The 16,773-nt window shown below is 38.9% G+C and overlaps 1 protein-coding gene across 1 annotated transcript in view; it reads right to left on the minus strand.

Moving 5' to 3' along the window:
• LOC109035246 (lysosomal Pro-X carboxypeptidase) overlaps positions 1 to 16,484 on the minus strand; it is a 32,338-nt gene extending 15,854 nt beyond the window's left edge. The window contains exons 1-5 of the mRNA XM_019048820.2: positions 16,232 to 16,484; positions 11,156 to 11,296; positions 6,799 to 6,900; positions 1,588 to 1,763; positions 150 to 307 (exon numbers count right to left, since the gene is read on the minus strand). Coding sequence (XP_018904365.2) covers positions 150 to 307; positions 1,588 to 1,763; positions 6,799 to 6,900; positions 11,156 to 11,296; positions 16,232 to 16,339 — 685 coding nt within the window. The 5' untranslated portion in view covers positions 16,340 to 16,484. The remainder of the gene's footprint in view (positions 1 to 149; positions 308 to 1,587; positions 1,764 to 6,798; positions 6,901 to 11,155; positions 11,297 to 16,231) is intronic.
• Between the last annotated feature and the right edge of the window lie 289 nt (positions 16,485 to 16,773).

The following is a 16,773-nucleotide window of genomic DNA, read 5'->3' on the forward strand; positions in this document are numbered from 1 at the left end:
GGTGTCAAAAAATTGAAAAAAATGGGTGACGTAATTTATGGACGGCCCCCTTGTAGTCTCTCGTCAGCTATCTCCCAGTTTTTCTCACGTCCAATATTTAGAAGGCTAATCACCCCACGACCCCACGTACCTACGCACGGCATACTTACCACTTTGCCCTTGCTTATCTATTATCGACCACGCCTTCCTGATGGTTGCGCTGCACTCTTTGTCTGCCATAGAAAACACATCCGTCACAATTTTAAAAGCAGTCGAACAAGGAGTCATCCCTTCAAATTGCCAAATTGGAGCTGAGGAAGCAAGGGACCTAAAATGATAAAGAATAGAAATTTTAAACACGGAATAAATACATCAAAAAACTTATCAAGGATGAAAGCACGTCAACCAATCTACCAATCTCGTAATTTCCAATCACTTTCCAAAAATTTTCGTATTGAAAAAATTTTGCAATCACCTTACAGATCTGATCACATGCAAAGATGGAAAAAATTACGAAAACTATAAAATTTTTGCTAAGTTTCACGGGCGTAGGATTCGTGAATAATGAATTTTTTAAAAAGAAAAAACATGTGTTTTTTTAGTAGGAATGGCCTGGTAAAAAGCGGTTACATGAGCTGGATTTCAAAATACCAGAGAAATGTCTAAAGCCGGCTATAGAAGACGACAGAAAACGATAGGAGATCCTACAGTCGGGCTTTACGGAGCGATGAAAAATAATGAAGCCCGGGCATAGTTCTTGTCACCGGGCTATGAAGTTTATCGCTTGGCTCAAACTCTCATAGCTCTCGGCTATTTCCTCATCGCCATCGACTATGAAAGGCTGTAAGAAATTGTATAGCTGGCTATAGGAAGCTACAGGTCTATGATCCCTTGGAGCACAGATCTCATAGCCGGCTTATAGGTCTATATGGTCTTTTGGAACACAGATCCTACATACAGCCAATTTTTACCAGAGTGTTTATTTAGACGTATTTATGCTAAAAGGAACTGTTGGATAGAGAGCCAAATGAATGAGAGGCTCCCCAATTAGCCAAAGTCGAGAGAGTTTCTGAAATAGTTCGCCTTCAGGTAGGCGGGTATGCAATACTCGCTCTCAAAGGTTCGAATAGTGGTATCAGCGTTCACAGTCGGAGAGCTAAATGAATGAGGTGGTAGCCAGCGAGACAAAGTTGAGAGAGTTCCAAAATTAGTTCGCCTTCAGTCAGGTGGGTATGCAATACGCGCTCTCAGAAGTTCGAATAGTGGTATCACCGTTTACTGCAGATGAGCCAAATGAATACCTATATCGCTCACGGGCTGGTTCGAAACAGGTACTTTAACAGATCGCATCTTTTTGGATTACCAAATAGACGGATTTAGGTGAGATCAGTCCCGTTACATTTTGCGTTGCCTTATTGTTTCTAATGTTTTATTCTTTTTAAAGAGAGAGAACTAAACGCCCATAACTTTCCATGAATTCATCTCAGATTATGAAGAATATACTCCGTAACTGTTGCACGCAAACCCTGTGCACGTGGTTCCTTTTAGCGTAAATACGTCAATTTGACCATAAATTTGATGTGAAAAAGAGCGGAAAAACGAACTTGCCCCAAAATCACAGCTGGATATTTCATACGGATCCAAGCGGAAAGCATACCTCCGTACGAACCTCCGAACGCGATCACGGGGCTGTTAACTTTGGTCTCACCCCAAATCTGGTAGATGACGTCAACAAAGTCAGCCATAGCTTCGGTACTTGTGAGGTATCCCGAGTACTCCGGGGACTGAAACAAAGAGAGTATAGAATAAATGTGAAATCATTCAGTACTGAGAAAAAAGCAATGTATGAACATAACGTCGTTGCTGAATTTCTGTTGATAAAAGAACAATGTTTCTTGATAATTATGTGAGTTAATATTTAACTATTTCATAGAATTTCAGTCACAATTGGTCAATTGCACTGATCGCAGAATCGTGTTTTGATACTTGATTCTTGTAGATTAGCTAAAAGTAATAACCCGTGTAACATTTTTCTTCTATACTTTTTTTTTCTTCTACACCGTTTGACCATGTAGCAGATAAAGATGTTCTAAAATGGGTTTACGGTAGAGGCAGAGCAAGTTCTTCTACATTACTTCTGCAATAGATGAAAGGCTACTGGTGAATCTTCTAATGCAGAAGAAAATTAGAGCCGAAATAGAAGATCGCTGTCTCAAGGTCATCCGGAGGAATCCGGGGCTTCTCAGCGATATCGTAGAAGATAATAACGATGTTGTCAGAAGAAAAGTAGCAGCTAAATCTTCTTCTACAATACATTGGAGTAATGGGCAAAAATAGAAGAAAAAATATCAGATAAACTCGGTCTACACCCGGGTTTTTACTTCTAAATTTCGGTATACAGTGGCAAAAATAGAAGAAAAATGTTACACGGGAAGATCTGTCCAAACAGCAACTTTCTACGTTCAATATTAACTGAGATATCGCCCTTTGAAAAGGCGGGTTCTTGACGTTGGCGGCGGTGACACCCTTGGTTACTTCTACTTTGCTTTCATCCGAGTTTAACGATAAACATAATCAGTGCAAATTTCGTCACACTGACTGATAAAAGCGAGGTGGAAGAAACCAATGGCGTCAGTACCATGGCGGATGAAGTAAAAAACCCGACTTTTCAAGGGGCGATACATCGGTTAATATTGGACGTACAAAATTGCTGTTTGAACGGATCTTATTATTTTTAGCTAATCTACAAGATTTAAGCAACAACTACGATTCTATGTCCAGCGCAACGAACCCATTCCTTCCATTGTCAGTAAGTTCTAAAGAAAAGTATCCATATAGGGTGATCCAAAAGTCCCACTCCACTCTTACAACTCATTGGGTTCTTGCCCAACCTCGAGCTCAAGTTGATCCCTTTAAAATTTTTGGGAGCCCCATAATTTTGTTATCATTGACCAAGGTGCACCTACAAAACTTTGAGTCTGAATTTCAATTTGTTAAAAAAAATTACGGGGCAGTGGCGATGCGTACCTAAATTATCGATTTCCGATATTAGAATCGAGTTTTAAGGTATTCGTTGCGAACACTCTGCTATACTCTTTTAAGAGGTAAAATTTTCGCTCTTGAGTAGAAAACGAAAAAGAAATTAATAGTGAAGCAGAAAATGTTCGGAATCGAAACGTTTGTTTCCTTCCGGCACTAAATCACTTTAAGGATACTCCCATCCGCTTCAAATCTGTCGAAAAGGCATGGAACTGCCAGAGAGGACTCGAGTTAGGTTAGATTGGGTCACGCAACTAAATTAACTTCGCGGTAACACGAGAGGTATCACACGGAAATGAAGGCGCGTCACTATGGAATCGCGTAGATTTCTCATGTAGCTGCAATCAACGGAGGGTTTCAAGTCTCTCTCCTTATCTGTTTGGTACACTAAGTATATGTGTACAATAAGCAAATCGATGGATAAAGTCAATCATTGCGCAACTTCGATTTTGACTTTGCAAATCTTTCTTACAAGTGTTACAAGAGCGATTCCAAGTACTGGAGACTTTTGGATCATCCTGTGTAGTCTTTTATCTCGAGAAAAATTATATTGCCAATCAAACGATGATATATTTTGAATATTTATTCAGCTGGTTTTTTTAAATAGGCGTTTTTTTTTTTAGCAAAATAATGGATTTTTCAAACATGTCAATTATTTAGAATTGCCGATGATGACGCCCACATGAATAACAATCACCACAAATAGTATCGGTGAAAAATGAACAATATTGTACCAACTCTGTGATTGAAAATACAAGACTAACGCGGAACGCATAACACAAAGATGTGAAGCGCTTTGTGAGGTTGGACCGCGAAGCTATCAGGGGGCGTGCTTCTTCGTAATCATTCAACAGTGAAGTATATTATTTAATTGATCACTTCATTATATGATTTTCTTTAAAGGCCAACAAAAAGCAGCCTTGGCAAGCAACCACTGATTATCATTTTAACAATCTTCATCGTCGAGAGACTTTAAATTAAATAGGTATTTAATCAAAGGGAGAAGGAACGCTTTCACAAACCGATCTCCAAGCTATTCATTTGTGAAATTTAATCACAGGGAGGTGTTTTAAATCGTTGATCAGTTCTCTAACTGAATGCAACTTTTATTTGATCGTGTTATTTTCCAGCGTTGAATTGGATTTTTGCCACTCCAGTGCTTCTTCAGATGCCACTTTGATGTTCACTGAAAGAGTGTTGATGTGAAAAAGCCGTGGGAGTTTACTGCGCGAACAGCTTGTAGTACTAGACAGTGACGATGGAATTTTGCACGTAATTTCAAACTTATTTTCCCTAAATATTTTCAAATAATTATTCAACTAAAGTGTTGATTCTGCCACTTGCCACATTAAATGACGGTGTTATTGCATTTTTTCCCTTTTTCGCTATTATTCGATCGACATCATAATAGGCTTACCAGCATATTTTCCAAATTTTAGAAAATCCGAAATACCTGGAACACAGATTTTCAAAAGTTGTCGTAATGTAAAGGGCAAAATGCCTTTGTCTTTACATGTACCACGCGTGACGCGAGAAAACCAGAATCATTTGCGAAACGTATTTGCAGTTTCGAAAACACATGGATCCTTATTAAAAAGTTCAAACTAACTTTTTGCTCTTAAAAATTGGAATTTGGGAGCGAACTTTTCACATAATATGCAGTAAGACTAGTTTTACTTGAAATCATGAATATCTCAATTTTTTCAAAAACTGCATTTATGCGCCTTGTCTTCCAAGCCCATCAATTGTCATCTAATTTCCGACAATGCGAGCTTCCTTCAATTAACAAAAGAACTGTACTCAAAACATGCGTTTAGAGCATGTATTTTTCTCTCACAAGAACTACAATCAAATAACTTTAAAAAGTACCTTTGGGAACGGACGACACGAGGTAACACTGCTAATTAGCTAACCTTACATTTCGCACCCTTTTGTTTCTATGACCTTACGCTGTTCGGTTGCCAGGCTGCATCTTTCAACTCTGCGGCTTACCAGGGTGCATTTTTGTATATCAGTGACGAAAGTCGAAAAAAGTGTCGCTCCGACTAGATCATACAAATCGCTGCTCAAGTTTTATTTTCCTCAAAGAAAAAACCAACCAAAATCTCCTCTTTTGTGAATTTTCCTCACTAACTAGGAAATGCTCAAGATAATTTTCAAGAGGACATTTAGTCGTAGTATTTTGAAAATTACATTTTAATCGGACATTTTAAACGGTGCAATGACAATACATTTTTTCTGACTTTAGTCATCGATATGTTGCCTCTTGGCATCACTCATTGTTAAATTGTAAAAGCTTATTCTAAGCTTACGAAGCTTTTCCCGTCATTTTTTTTCTTTTTTTTCAATTTTACCATCGTTCAGATCGAGGAAAACTGTGAGGAACATTTCACAGGTGTCAAATTCGCGGTGAATTCAGGAACCCTGCCCGAGCGTGCGATTATTTCTCTGAAATGGCAACAGTTTGTCGCCGCGATTGCCCGTCAAAAAAATTGCACGTTTGGCGCCGCCATCACCAGTTTATCCTGGGACCTGTGATGTGATTCCACCGCTTCCGCTAAAAGCCATGTCAGTGGAAAAGCATAAATCAATTCTTCGATTTATTCCCTCAGTTGGGAAAGCTTCTTAGAACCATTTGTTGTAGGGACTCAACAACCAGATAATGCTCTCGCATTTGTTTTTGCTCGTGCCATAAGTTTCGTTCTGGTCTCTTGCCAAATTTTGTGACCGCGTGGAGTGCGGTTCCGCTCACTACTTTGCGGAGCTCAATGTTATAAAAGTCTCCGCCGGAAATATCGATCTCTAATCGACAGTCGTGTCTATGCTTTTCACTTTTATCTTTGAAAACTTTTCAGCTGTCAATTTTGAACATTCATCCCTACTTTATGATGTCCGTTTTGCAGTATGACTTTTAAATTCCTCAAGAAAACGAATTACTCCAGGAATGCCGTTCGATCGTGTGTACATGTGGAAGAACGTATGATTTTTCCATGCTTTCATCAAACCAAGAAAGGATGTATGTAAACCTATTCATGAAAAAAAAACAACAATAAAAACCTGTTCGTAGCCATCAATCCTTTAAATTGGGCCTTCAATTTTGTTATGTAGGCAACAAGCCTATCGAATAGCATAAATGGTTATCTATTTGAAGAACATGCATCAATATCGGTCCCACACTTGATCGAATCGGCTCACTTAAATTCCGCCTTCGAGTTTGCCATTAGGCAACCCACTTACTGAAGCGCATGATTCCCTGCCCTGGAGTACTATCTCAAGTAGCAGTCATCGCGATAATATAGCGATTTTATCGGTTGGTTATCGCTATTATATCGGAGGCAATTTATTATCGCATTAAAAATTGCGATATGTGGCGATTAAATCTCTATGCACATCGCAATTTTTAGTTTGATAAAATCGTGATCAATTTTCGTCGATAAAATCGAGATTAAATCACCGATTTTATCAGCCAATCACCGATCACCGATCAGCGCGATTTTATCGCGATAAGATCGAGGATAATCGCTCAGATGTTGATGATCCTGGCGATTTTATCGCCGATAAAATCGCAATATATAGCGATTTTTCCGTTGAGAAATGCTAATTGGGAATACCTGGTCACAAAAAATCACGTTTAAAGTTGATCCACGATTTGATTCAATAACAGTCTTTATACACACATTTTGAAGTCCCTTCTCAAAAATTATCCTGAGGTAAAAGCAAATGCAGTGAATATACTGACAAGAAGCCATATTGATTGAGGGATAGTTTCCTAAGACTTACCGAAAATGAATTGTCTCCGAATGGCATTGACTTGCCATAGTATCGATGCTCAGCAAAGACCAGCATAGCTCTGAACTCTGCTGCAATATCCCACATGAAGCCCTGAAAATCGTTAGAGGGACGAAATTAATTTCAATAAGCTAGACAATGGCATGACAAAATGACGAATTAATGTAGAGAACAAACTTTGAAACATTTCCTGGATACTGATGATCTCCCCAAAACTGAGGCGTATTTTAGTTTAGCTCAACAATGGAAATTGTTATTTTAATTGCATGCATGTAACAAGTAAGTACAATTGATTACCTATTTTTTAATGTCCGTCTACATAGGCGAGCTTTCAGAGAAGGTCTGAACTGACATGTTTCTTAACCCTGATTTTTCCTCAACATTTCGTAAAAAACAACAGATATAATAAAAAATTCCAAAAATCACCACCTGTACTGAAAATGTTTCGTACGTGCGACATGAGATGATATGCACAAAGATGTAATTCTTTATTTAAAGAGGGTCCCCTATTTCCGGCCGTTACGCGAACTAACTCCAAAAGAATACGTCCTTCTTGTTAAAAAAAAGAAGAAAAACTAAGCGGGAATTATTTAAAATTTTAAACACAGCGAATACAGCTACATATACATTACCCGAGCCAAAAGTCATGAGAATCTGATTAGTAGATCTAAAGATATTGACTTTTTAGTCGTCTTTAAATACCCACCGTAATACCTAATTTTTGAAGGAGTAAATGACATTGAGTTTCTTAAGAACAGGGCTAAAAAGTTTGAAAAACAATTCATGCGTCATTTTTTTCAAGTCCAACATATTTAAATCCAAGGATATGACTTTGAGAAAAGTTACAAATGGAAAGAGGAAGAGCATGCATGATAAGGGTGTGCATTCAACGAAATGTCACGGGTCATCAAAATTCTACATTATTTTGAAATCAAAAAGTTAATACTTAAAAATTAGAATCAATATTTAAACGTCTAAAAATTTGTTCCATTACAAATCAAAAACTTGATTTTTCTTCCTTTCCCTGCAGTTTTATTTTTTAATTTTGGCACTAAATGTAGATATTTTCGTATTTATTCACCAGTACCGATTATTCATATTTGAAAATAAGAATAAGTATTGTGATATTGTTAAAGTCGTTGGATACTACAATGCGCTGGAAAATTTGTTTTTAAATTATTATTCCTTATAGAGCCTTAAAAATCAAGAGTGAATCTTCTAGACCGAAGGAATCTAAATGTAGATTACCCTTATCACCCACCTCCCAACTCACTCTCAAAAACAGACAGAGCAACTCTGCTGTGCTGAGGTAAAACGCTGGATGAAAATTCGAGAGTTGCTAAATTTCACCGGATAAAATATGTACTTTTGAAGAAAGTTATCTATATTTTCCCTTGAAATTTTTAGATATTTTAGATTAAATATCAAGCAAAATAGTCTGAGAAGTTTGAAGAAAAATATTAACAATTTTTCAAGTAAATTCGTTTTTCATTGTTGGAAACGTGGCAGGGTCTGCGGGCCCATACGGCATTCTTCCTTGGCACGGAGGACTGGAAGTTGGCCCCAACGGAGCGCAATTTTTCGAAGTTTTTTCGTCGGGAACACATTAAACACGAGTTATCTCACCCGGCGTGACGTTGGCTCCACCGGGAACTTGAAAAAATATCCTGGTTTTAATAAATCTTGATTAAAGCTCAAATTTCAGGCCTTGATGAGTGCTTCCTCGAGATGATATCGGATGCAATTTTGTTAGTCAAAGCGCCCAGATAATCAACTGCGCAACTTCCATTGAAAGGCTCTTAATTTAATTTTGTCGTCGACGAAAAGAAAACTTGGCCCAAGAGTTCGGTTGCTTAAAACTTAGTCTCTAGCATTAATTAAGGAGCTCCATTATTCGGCACACCTGTAAACACGACTTACCCTTGTTGTCTTGCCCAAGGGGATACTTGCGTCTAGCGCAGTTGCGCGAATGTATTTTGATCGAGTTGAAAGGGGGTTGAATAGGAGCCGATTCCTTGAATGTGTGCAAGAATCCAGACATTGCGACTATGCTGCTACACATGCAAGCTTATATGGAGGTAGCGGAAACGCAAATCATATTGATAATCAAATGTTTGCGATTGAACTTAGGAAATAATAAGGACACACCATCGGTATTAAAACAATGCGTGAACACCGTGAAATTAGCGATGTTTAAAAATCTCCGCTCCCACTTCATTTTTTTGAAACGAGAACAAATCAATTTCATTCCTTGAGGTTTTCATAGAGTTTCCTTCGCACAGAGAAAAAAAAATCACGGAAGTATTCAATAATTGCCATTGAGTAGTTTTGCTGCAATTGAAGTCCTGTTGCCTGAAGTCAATGATTCGCCTTCATATGGCCGGGTATGCAAAATGACTGCCATGACGCACGAATAGTGGTATCAGAATTTTGCATTAAGTTTACGGATTGATTTGAAGGCGCTCTCCTGCATCCATTGTGAGTGGCCTTGTTCAATGATGTTGATCAATAAGAACATACTTTTGGGTTTTAAATCGAGCCGCATATTCGGAAAATGCCGGGGAATATTATTTTGAAAAAATAATAAGATTGTTTCTGGTCTCTACATTTTATTTCAAAGAAGAGAGCGCAGACGGCTGGATCAGATTGTGTATTTTAAGTCCCTTGGTGCGGTCATCGTAATCTGAAGCGAAACTGAAAGAGTCGCCGTTTACAAGATCGCAACTTACTAAAAAGCGGTTGTGTATTTAAAAAGTTTCGCACGGATAAAATGAGCTTTCTTTGGACAACGCAAATCGTCAATTAAAAAATTGGGATCGTTCAATTAAACGGGACACTTGATTCACTTAACTGAATCTTCAAATTAGCTGGAAACTCAAATTTACTACAAATCATACTCAACCGAAAACCTGATCTAACCCTGCTAACCAAAACTTTACTCAACCGGTGATCTTACCCACCGGAAACTCAAATCAATCGACCGATCGTCTTGCCGAATTTTACTTAACCGGAAATCGACAACCGTAAACTCTGCTCGACCGGAATTGTGCTCCAATCGAAAACTTGACCCAACTGGAAATTCGATCCAACCTGAAATCCGACCTATCCCAAAATTCCAATTCACTGGAATCGTAATCCACCCGTAGGTATATGACGTGACCGGAAATTAACCCAACTGGAAACTGTTTCCAACCGGTAACGTCTCCCTGTCGAAAATTTGACTCGACTGAAAATTTGATTCGATTGGAAATCTGACCGACCGGAAACTCCAATCAACGGGATTCGTTATCCACCCGAAATTTCACTTGACCGGAAATCGAAAAGCTTTAATTTATACTTTACCGGAGATGTGCTCCAATCGAAAACTTGACTCAACTGGAAATCGACCCGACCGGAAAGGTGTTCAAACCCAAAATTTGATTGTTCTCGGATGGAGAATAACCAATATCACTACCAATATATCATTTATTTTCCTAAAAAAAATTGCAAAAATTCGATATAAGCAATTGATATATCGACACGTTAACGTTAAAAATCGATTGTCGATTTTCCGTAAAGAATCTTAAAAAATCGATATAACCGATCGATATATCGACTCGTCAACGTTAAAACTCGATTTTGCGTGTAAAAATACGTAGGAACCGGTGTGTATAACATATGTAAACAACGATAACAACCCCGTAGACACATCAATTCAACAAGAAAATAGCGAAAAATAAGACCGGAGGTCGACCCCTTGCCCCTCCCCCCCCCCCATAACTCGAAAACGGTTCCTGTACTCATCTTGAAATTTTTTCCTGAGTTTTCTGTTATTATAAGCTTCCACTTAAACCTTGGTTCCATCGTCGAATCGAATATCGAAAAAGGGGCGAAATTTTGGGAGGCTCTTTCCTTCGATATAATGTTTATTTTTGCGGAACGTTATGAATATTTTTCCTTGAAATTTTCAGGAACTTCAGGTTAAATTGCGCACAAAATTATTTGAAAAATTGGACGGTAAATTTTTACAAGATCAAAAAATGTAGCGACGCCTGACGGTTCATACGACGTTTTTCCTTATTAGTATGGTAGGCTTGCTAAGATGTACTCTCTGTTTGAATAACTTCATCAATGTTTACATTACCAAGAACTTCTGGACGTGGTTTCTTTTATTAATATCATCACTTCCGAATTCCTTGGGGGCCTTTGGTTGTCTGCAGTTTCAAAAATAAACTGTGCAATTTTCTTCTGATCGAAACTAGTAGTGAAAGGAACGTCCACTAGCAGAGAAAAAAACAATCACGATGCTTCTTGCGGATTATATTAAATTAATCGAAGGAATCCGTGCGGCAAAATGAGGAAAACTCACCGTATTCCGGGCAAACAGTTCGATGTCTCCCTCATTTCCGGTGTAGAAAAATATGGGGCCTTTCCGTCTGCTCCAAAAGGTGTCGTTGACTAAGTATCGTAGCTTGAACGTCGCATTCTTGGAGAAGTCAAAATGTGAGACCTGAAATGAGTAAACAAAAATATTGCCTAATTTAATAGATGCTATAATATTGATGGCATCGTTAGAGGATGGGCAGCAGATGAAAAGCTGCGCGATGTATAAGTACTTAGGAAATCGGCTCACACAAGATGAAAAGGCCGATCCAGATATTCTACCGTGCTAAGGAAAAACATCGTAATGAGAGTTGCCAAACGTTATATAATAAAATGTTTATTTTTGATGAGAATTTTGAATATTTCCTCTTGAAAGCTCCTTCTTTTTCAAGCATCCCTTATAATGTAAAATGTGACGAAATAAACATCAAAACTTGCAGTTTTAGTAACAAAATTCATGTCCGACCTCTCTATTTGACTCGACTGGAAAAGTTGGAGTGTACTCTTGCTCAGATCAAATCTCAAGACTCTTCCACGGTCCGTGCCCCCCCCCCCCAAGGGGGGGGGGGGGAGGGTTGGCACCCGTCGGGGCTGCAATGATTCGCTAATAATCTCTCACTAGATAATCTGCACAGCTCAACAGGATGAGTGGGTGCAGGTTACGAACGTTTTAATAACGCTCCACTAATTGTTTCATGCATATTCAACCCGGATTTGGGGGGCGGTGGGCGGCGAAAATTCGTTTAAAATGATAACCGCATGCTCAAACGGCGCTGCCAGCGATTGTTCAAAATTTCGCCTCTCGTGAATTGTTTCTTGGCGAGAATTCGGAGATGTCGGAACGAAATGGCGATACTACGCTCTACTTCCAACATCAGTACCAAACAGTGCTTAAAAATCAGCTTTTTTCCCCGCTTAGACCAATGTAAAATGTCCACATTTTATCGCCTAACATGGCAACCTTCACGTCTAGGCTCCTCATTCATCAATGTCGCTCCTCAGCGCTCAACTGCGGAGCGTCATTCATCCACGGGACCAGCCTTGCCAGAATATCCTGAAATCCTCCTGTACCGTCAAACAAAAAACATGAAGGCTACTCTAATAAGTTTCCAAAAGTTGCGCAAAGGGGGTATTTTTTTGTCAATTTGGCCCTACGGAATCTTATTAATGAGCGGGACTCAGGTAGGACTATGAAAGGCTAAAATCTTGAGTAGTCGTCTTGATTTGCTTTACCATGCTAAGGAAAAACGCCGTATGAACCTTCAGGCGTTGCCAAATTTCCTTTCATAAAACGCGAATTTCCTGGTAAATTTATGAATATTTTCCTACAAATTTTTCAGATAATTTAGTTCACAATTTTACCTAGAGATTCTGAAAATTTAAAGTAAAAACATTCATAACTTTCATCAAGAATGAATATTTTATCGAAGGAAATTTGGCAACTCTCGAATGTTCATACGGCGTTCAGCACGGCAGAGTAATAAATGGATTGCATTTTGCAAAAAGGAACCACTAGCATTGCAATGTTGCTAAGATTGTGCAACTTCTTTTGTCTTGGAGGAAAAACCCGATTATCCATTAATAGTTTCTATTTTACACGCTAAAAACTGTAAATTTCAGACAAAAATTACCATCTAAATTTCATAGTTTTTCACGATTTCCGCAATTTTATTGAAAAAGATGAAGTTGCACAATCTTAGCATCATTGCAATGCTAGTGGTTCCTTTTTGCAAAATGCAATTCAAGTAGAACCCTCCGAGGTTGAATGTAATGACTGGGATGCAACTATTCGTGCCCGGCGATTGTCCGTATTGCATACGGAGTAAATTGAAGGCGATCCCGCTTTCCTTCCTTTTACAGCGATGCGTGCGACCTGACGCCCATATGAGTTCGTTCCGACAGCCTCCTTTCATCGTCTCAAAAGAAGCAGAATACTTCAAAGTTTTGAGTAGTATAAATTGTAGACGTAAACACAAATTACACAAGTCATTTTACGGCTTACTTGTGGACTTTCTTTCAAATGGGGAACCGATATGAAATAGTGTGCTTTCGATCGTTATATGAATATCAGGGCCAGATTTACTTACTTGCCGCCCCCTTCTCATTCGTTTTGAAACATCAATAAAAGCCATCAAGTAAACGTGCCGGAGGGGGAGAGGCGTATAAGACGCGTTTGCTCGTGTTAGTCACATTTCTTGTGAAAGCCCTGTCAACACTACTAGCAAAAGTTCACGGAACTTGGCGCGAAAGTTAAGTTCCGTAAACCTATCTCTGTATGGACAAGGCCCTCCATTTATAAGAAATGAACCAAAAAATTATGAAAGAACACACATAAATGTGGTTTAATACTTCCGCCGCCTTAATTTCCGCCGCCGCGCCGCGCTGACCGCACTGTATTTGGCGCAATGCGTTAAGTATTCCTACAGTCTTGTATGCGCTATGCGTTTCACGCTGCCCGCTGCTGACCGCAGCGACCGCACTGTCTTTGGCGCAATGCGTGAAGTATTCATGCAGTCTTGTAGGCGCTAATATGTGTTACATGCCGACCGCCGCGCCGAGGGTTTCTCCTTTTCATCTCACGTTCTCGTCATCGTTGCTCTCTGCGCCGCGCCGTTCCAGGCCAAATTCCGTGTTCGGTTTCTCTCTTAGTCTTAACTCGACTAATTAAAGGTGCTGTCTATTGTATCACAGAAGGACGACAAAATTAGAGATATACTCTCAGGAAATGAGAAATTTTGTCACCTTTTCTCGTTCGTAATTTTTTTTGTTTGAAATCTGATTTTTCTTTATGACTACATTTAAAATTGCCGCCTCCTAAATTTGCCGCCATGGGCCGCGCCCCATGTGGCCACCCCCTTAATCCGGCCCTGATGAATATACTTTAACGCCCTTTATGTTTTATTTAAGCTTTTTTTGTCTGAAAAATAAATATATTAAGAGCCAATTTGATCATTTTCCGTTAAGATTTAGCCTCCGCGAGTAAAACTTGGATCCCTGCTCTGATTGACTGTTACCTTATTATCTCTAGCTATGTTTATTGGTTTTTTTAGTCCTAGTGAATCCAAAAAGTTCATTGGTATTTTGAAACAACTTTTCAAAAATAAAAAATTAAAGATAAAAACCTCGCTCATTAGAGGTTGAATCTCAACTTAAATACCAGAGATGATAGAGCTGGCCGGGGGTAAATGATCTTCCATATGTTATGATATTTCCTCAGCTTACACAAATACAAATACAGTGATGCACGTTTCTCACGTAACGAGGAACGGATCAACGAGGAAAAGTTAATCACAAAAAAACTAAATGCGTCGACGATGAAAGATCATATTATTTTAAAGGAATTTTTTTGTTTCAAAATAGAAACTGCTAGTACTTTTAGACTCGTCTACAGTATTACACAAAAGCGCAAAATCTCAGCAGCGTTGTAATAAACTTGTATCCTCTCAGCTAAACTTTTGAATTATGGTGCACTTTATTAAGGTCGACAACTTGAGCCTCATCGTTTTTCGTAGGAACTGTGAGCTCCGAGCAAATGACGGTTATCGCAAGCGGTTTCACTGAAACCAGCTTCAATATGCTCAATCCACAATCATCCAAATATGCTCAAGTGTCACCTAGAAAAACGCATTCGGAAGAGCCCTACCTTTTTTATCATTGTGTATCAGTATTGACTACGCAATGAGAGAGTGAACTTTCTAGGAAGTGTGAACTTTCTCTCTGTGCATCTATACTTAATCTGTTATGCTTTGAAATCTCGCGAAGGTTTTATCGAAAGCGCTCCTCAGGCGGGTCGATTGTTGAAATTGATAGACAAACGATAGACAAAGAAGACATAAGGAGTATGGAGCGATCCTATTGGTTGAAATGAATGGTTCTTATAGACTATGGGAGAAAATGATGGACTAACTAAAGGGTCTCTCGTGGGTTGCCGTTAGTTAGTCTATTGCCTACCTCTTTTGTCCATTGCAACTACCCGTTTCCACCAATAGGATCCCATCCTTTTTGTCTTCTTGGTCTATTGCTTTGTCTATCAATTTCAACAATTAGCCCGCAGGCGTTTTCCCCCGCACTCTAGAATGTGCCTCGTTGCTAACATTTTTTCTGATGCATAATCCTCAGCTTGCATAACCTAATTGTTTATCCTGTGATAAGAAAGAACGCAAGTACGAGAATTAAGTTTTTTTTAAAACGTTGAGGAATTTTTCTGTGAGAGGGCCAAGGGCGTATGAGACTTCCAATGCTGCTAAGATTGTGCAAAGCAGGTCTCTAGTTATAAGTAACTTATCAGACAGTTCTGCTATGAAGTTTTCCCTGAATTTATTTCGAGTTTTTCTTCACTATCGTAAGGAAGTAAGTCGGCTGTAAATGAATTTCACATGCTGCAAACGCTATAAAAATTGCAAACTCTTAGCAGCATTGCAAGCTTCATACACCCTTTTACCGGAAAATGGGTTAGATATATCATATAAGAAATCAATATACACCAATAGTATGTAACGTCGCATCTACTGGTACATTCAAGCCTCTTGAGACTCTTATTTTATGAACAAGGTACTTCATTATTTTTAAAACAAATATAAATCTAGGCATGCGTCGATGTAAATAAATAACTTCAAAAATATGTTAAGGAACTAATTTTTTGAATACTTGGTTGTCACTTTCTGATCGACCTTTTCCAGTCGCTCAACCAATAAAGTACGGATAAAACCACATCAGCAGAGGCAGTAAAAGGCAGGCGTATAAACTGGGGGAAAAATTTGCCGAAGTAACATCCCGGGTGTTAAAAATCTGCGCGACAACTCTTGAAAGTTAGTATGCACACCCTGGTTGTTAATTAAACGTAGCTAGGCTGTTACTTTAACAGCCGGAGTGTCCATAACAACATTCATGAGGTATCGCGCAGATTTTTAACATCCGGGGTGTTACCTCAGCAACTTTTTTACCGTGTAACTTTTCTTATATTCTTTTCACCTTAATTTTTTTTTATTTATTTATTCTGAAAAGCTTATAATCAGAGGGAAACAGTTAAATTTAAAACCGAGAGCAATTATCAAATACGTACAGGCACATCAAGATACTTGGTCTCGTAGGTGTAGTCCTCCGCAAAAACAGTGCTCGCAGCCCACACAATCGTTATCACACAAAAAAACACGAGACTTTTCCCGCCCATTTTCCTGTCTGTGACAATCCGATTGTCCCGGAGCGCGGCGCGAGCGACAAAATTATGATAACTAAAATTGGTTGGTATTTTTCTCAGTAGCCGCTCTATCGGACTCCGCACTCATTGTCAGTCACGGTGAACCAACAATAAGTGACGATAGACTGGATCCGCCCATTGATGCCAAACTTTCAGAACACGTCATAATTTTTTTATCGAAGTGATAGCTGAATTTGAAGAAGGTCTTAAATGTGGCTCAAAGTATTAGCTGATTATTTAAAGACGGACTTCTTTCGATGCGGGTCAGGCATTAATATCAACTTGAGATATGAAATTCAATCGTTTCACCGAAACATAAAGTGTTCGGAGCACTGTGGCAACATTATCAGATCAGCTTTGTAGGTAAGGAGACAGGCTGCGGGGAAATCAGACGGTTGATTGGCGGT

This window comes from Bemisia tabaci, chromosome 1 (assembly GCF_918797505.1).
Source record: "Bemisia tabaci chromosome 1, PGI_BMITA_v3".
Lineage (NCBI taxonomy): Eukaryota > Metazoa > Arthropoda > Insecta > Hemiptera > Aleyrodidae > Bemisia > Bemisia tabaci.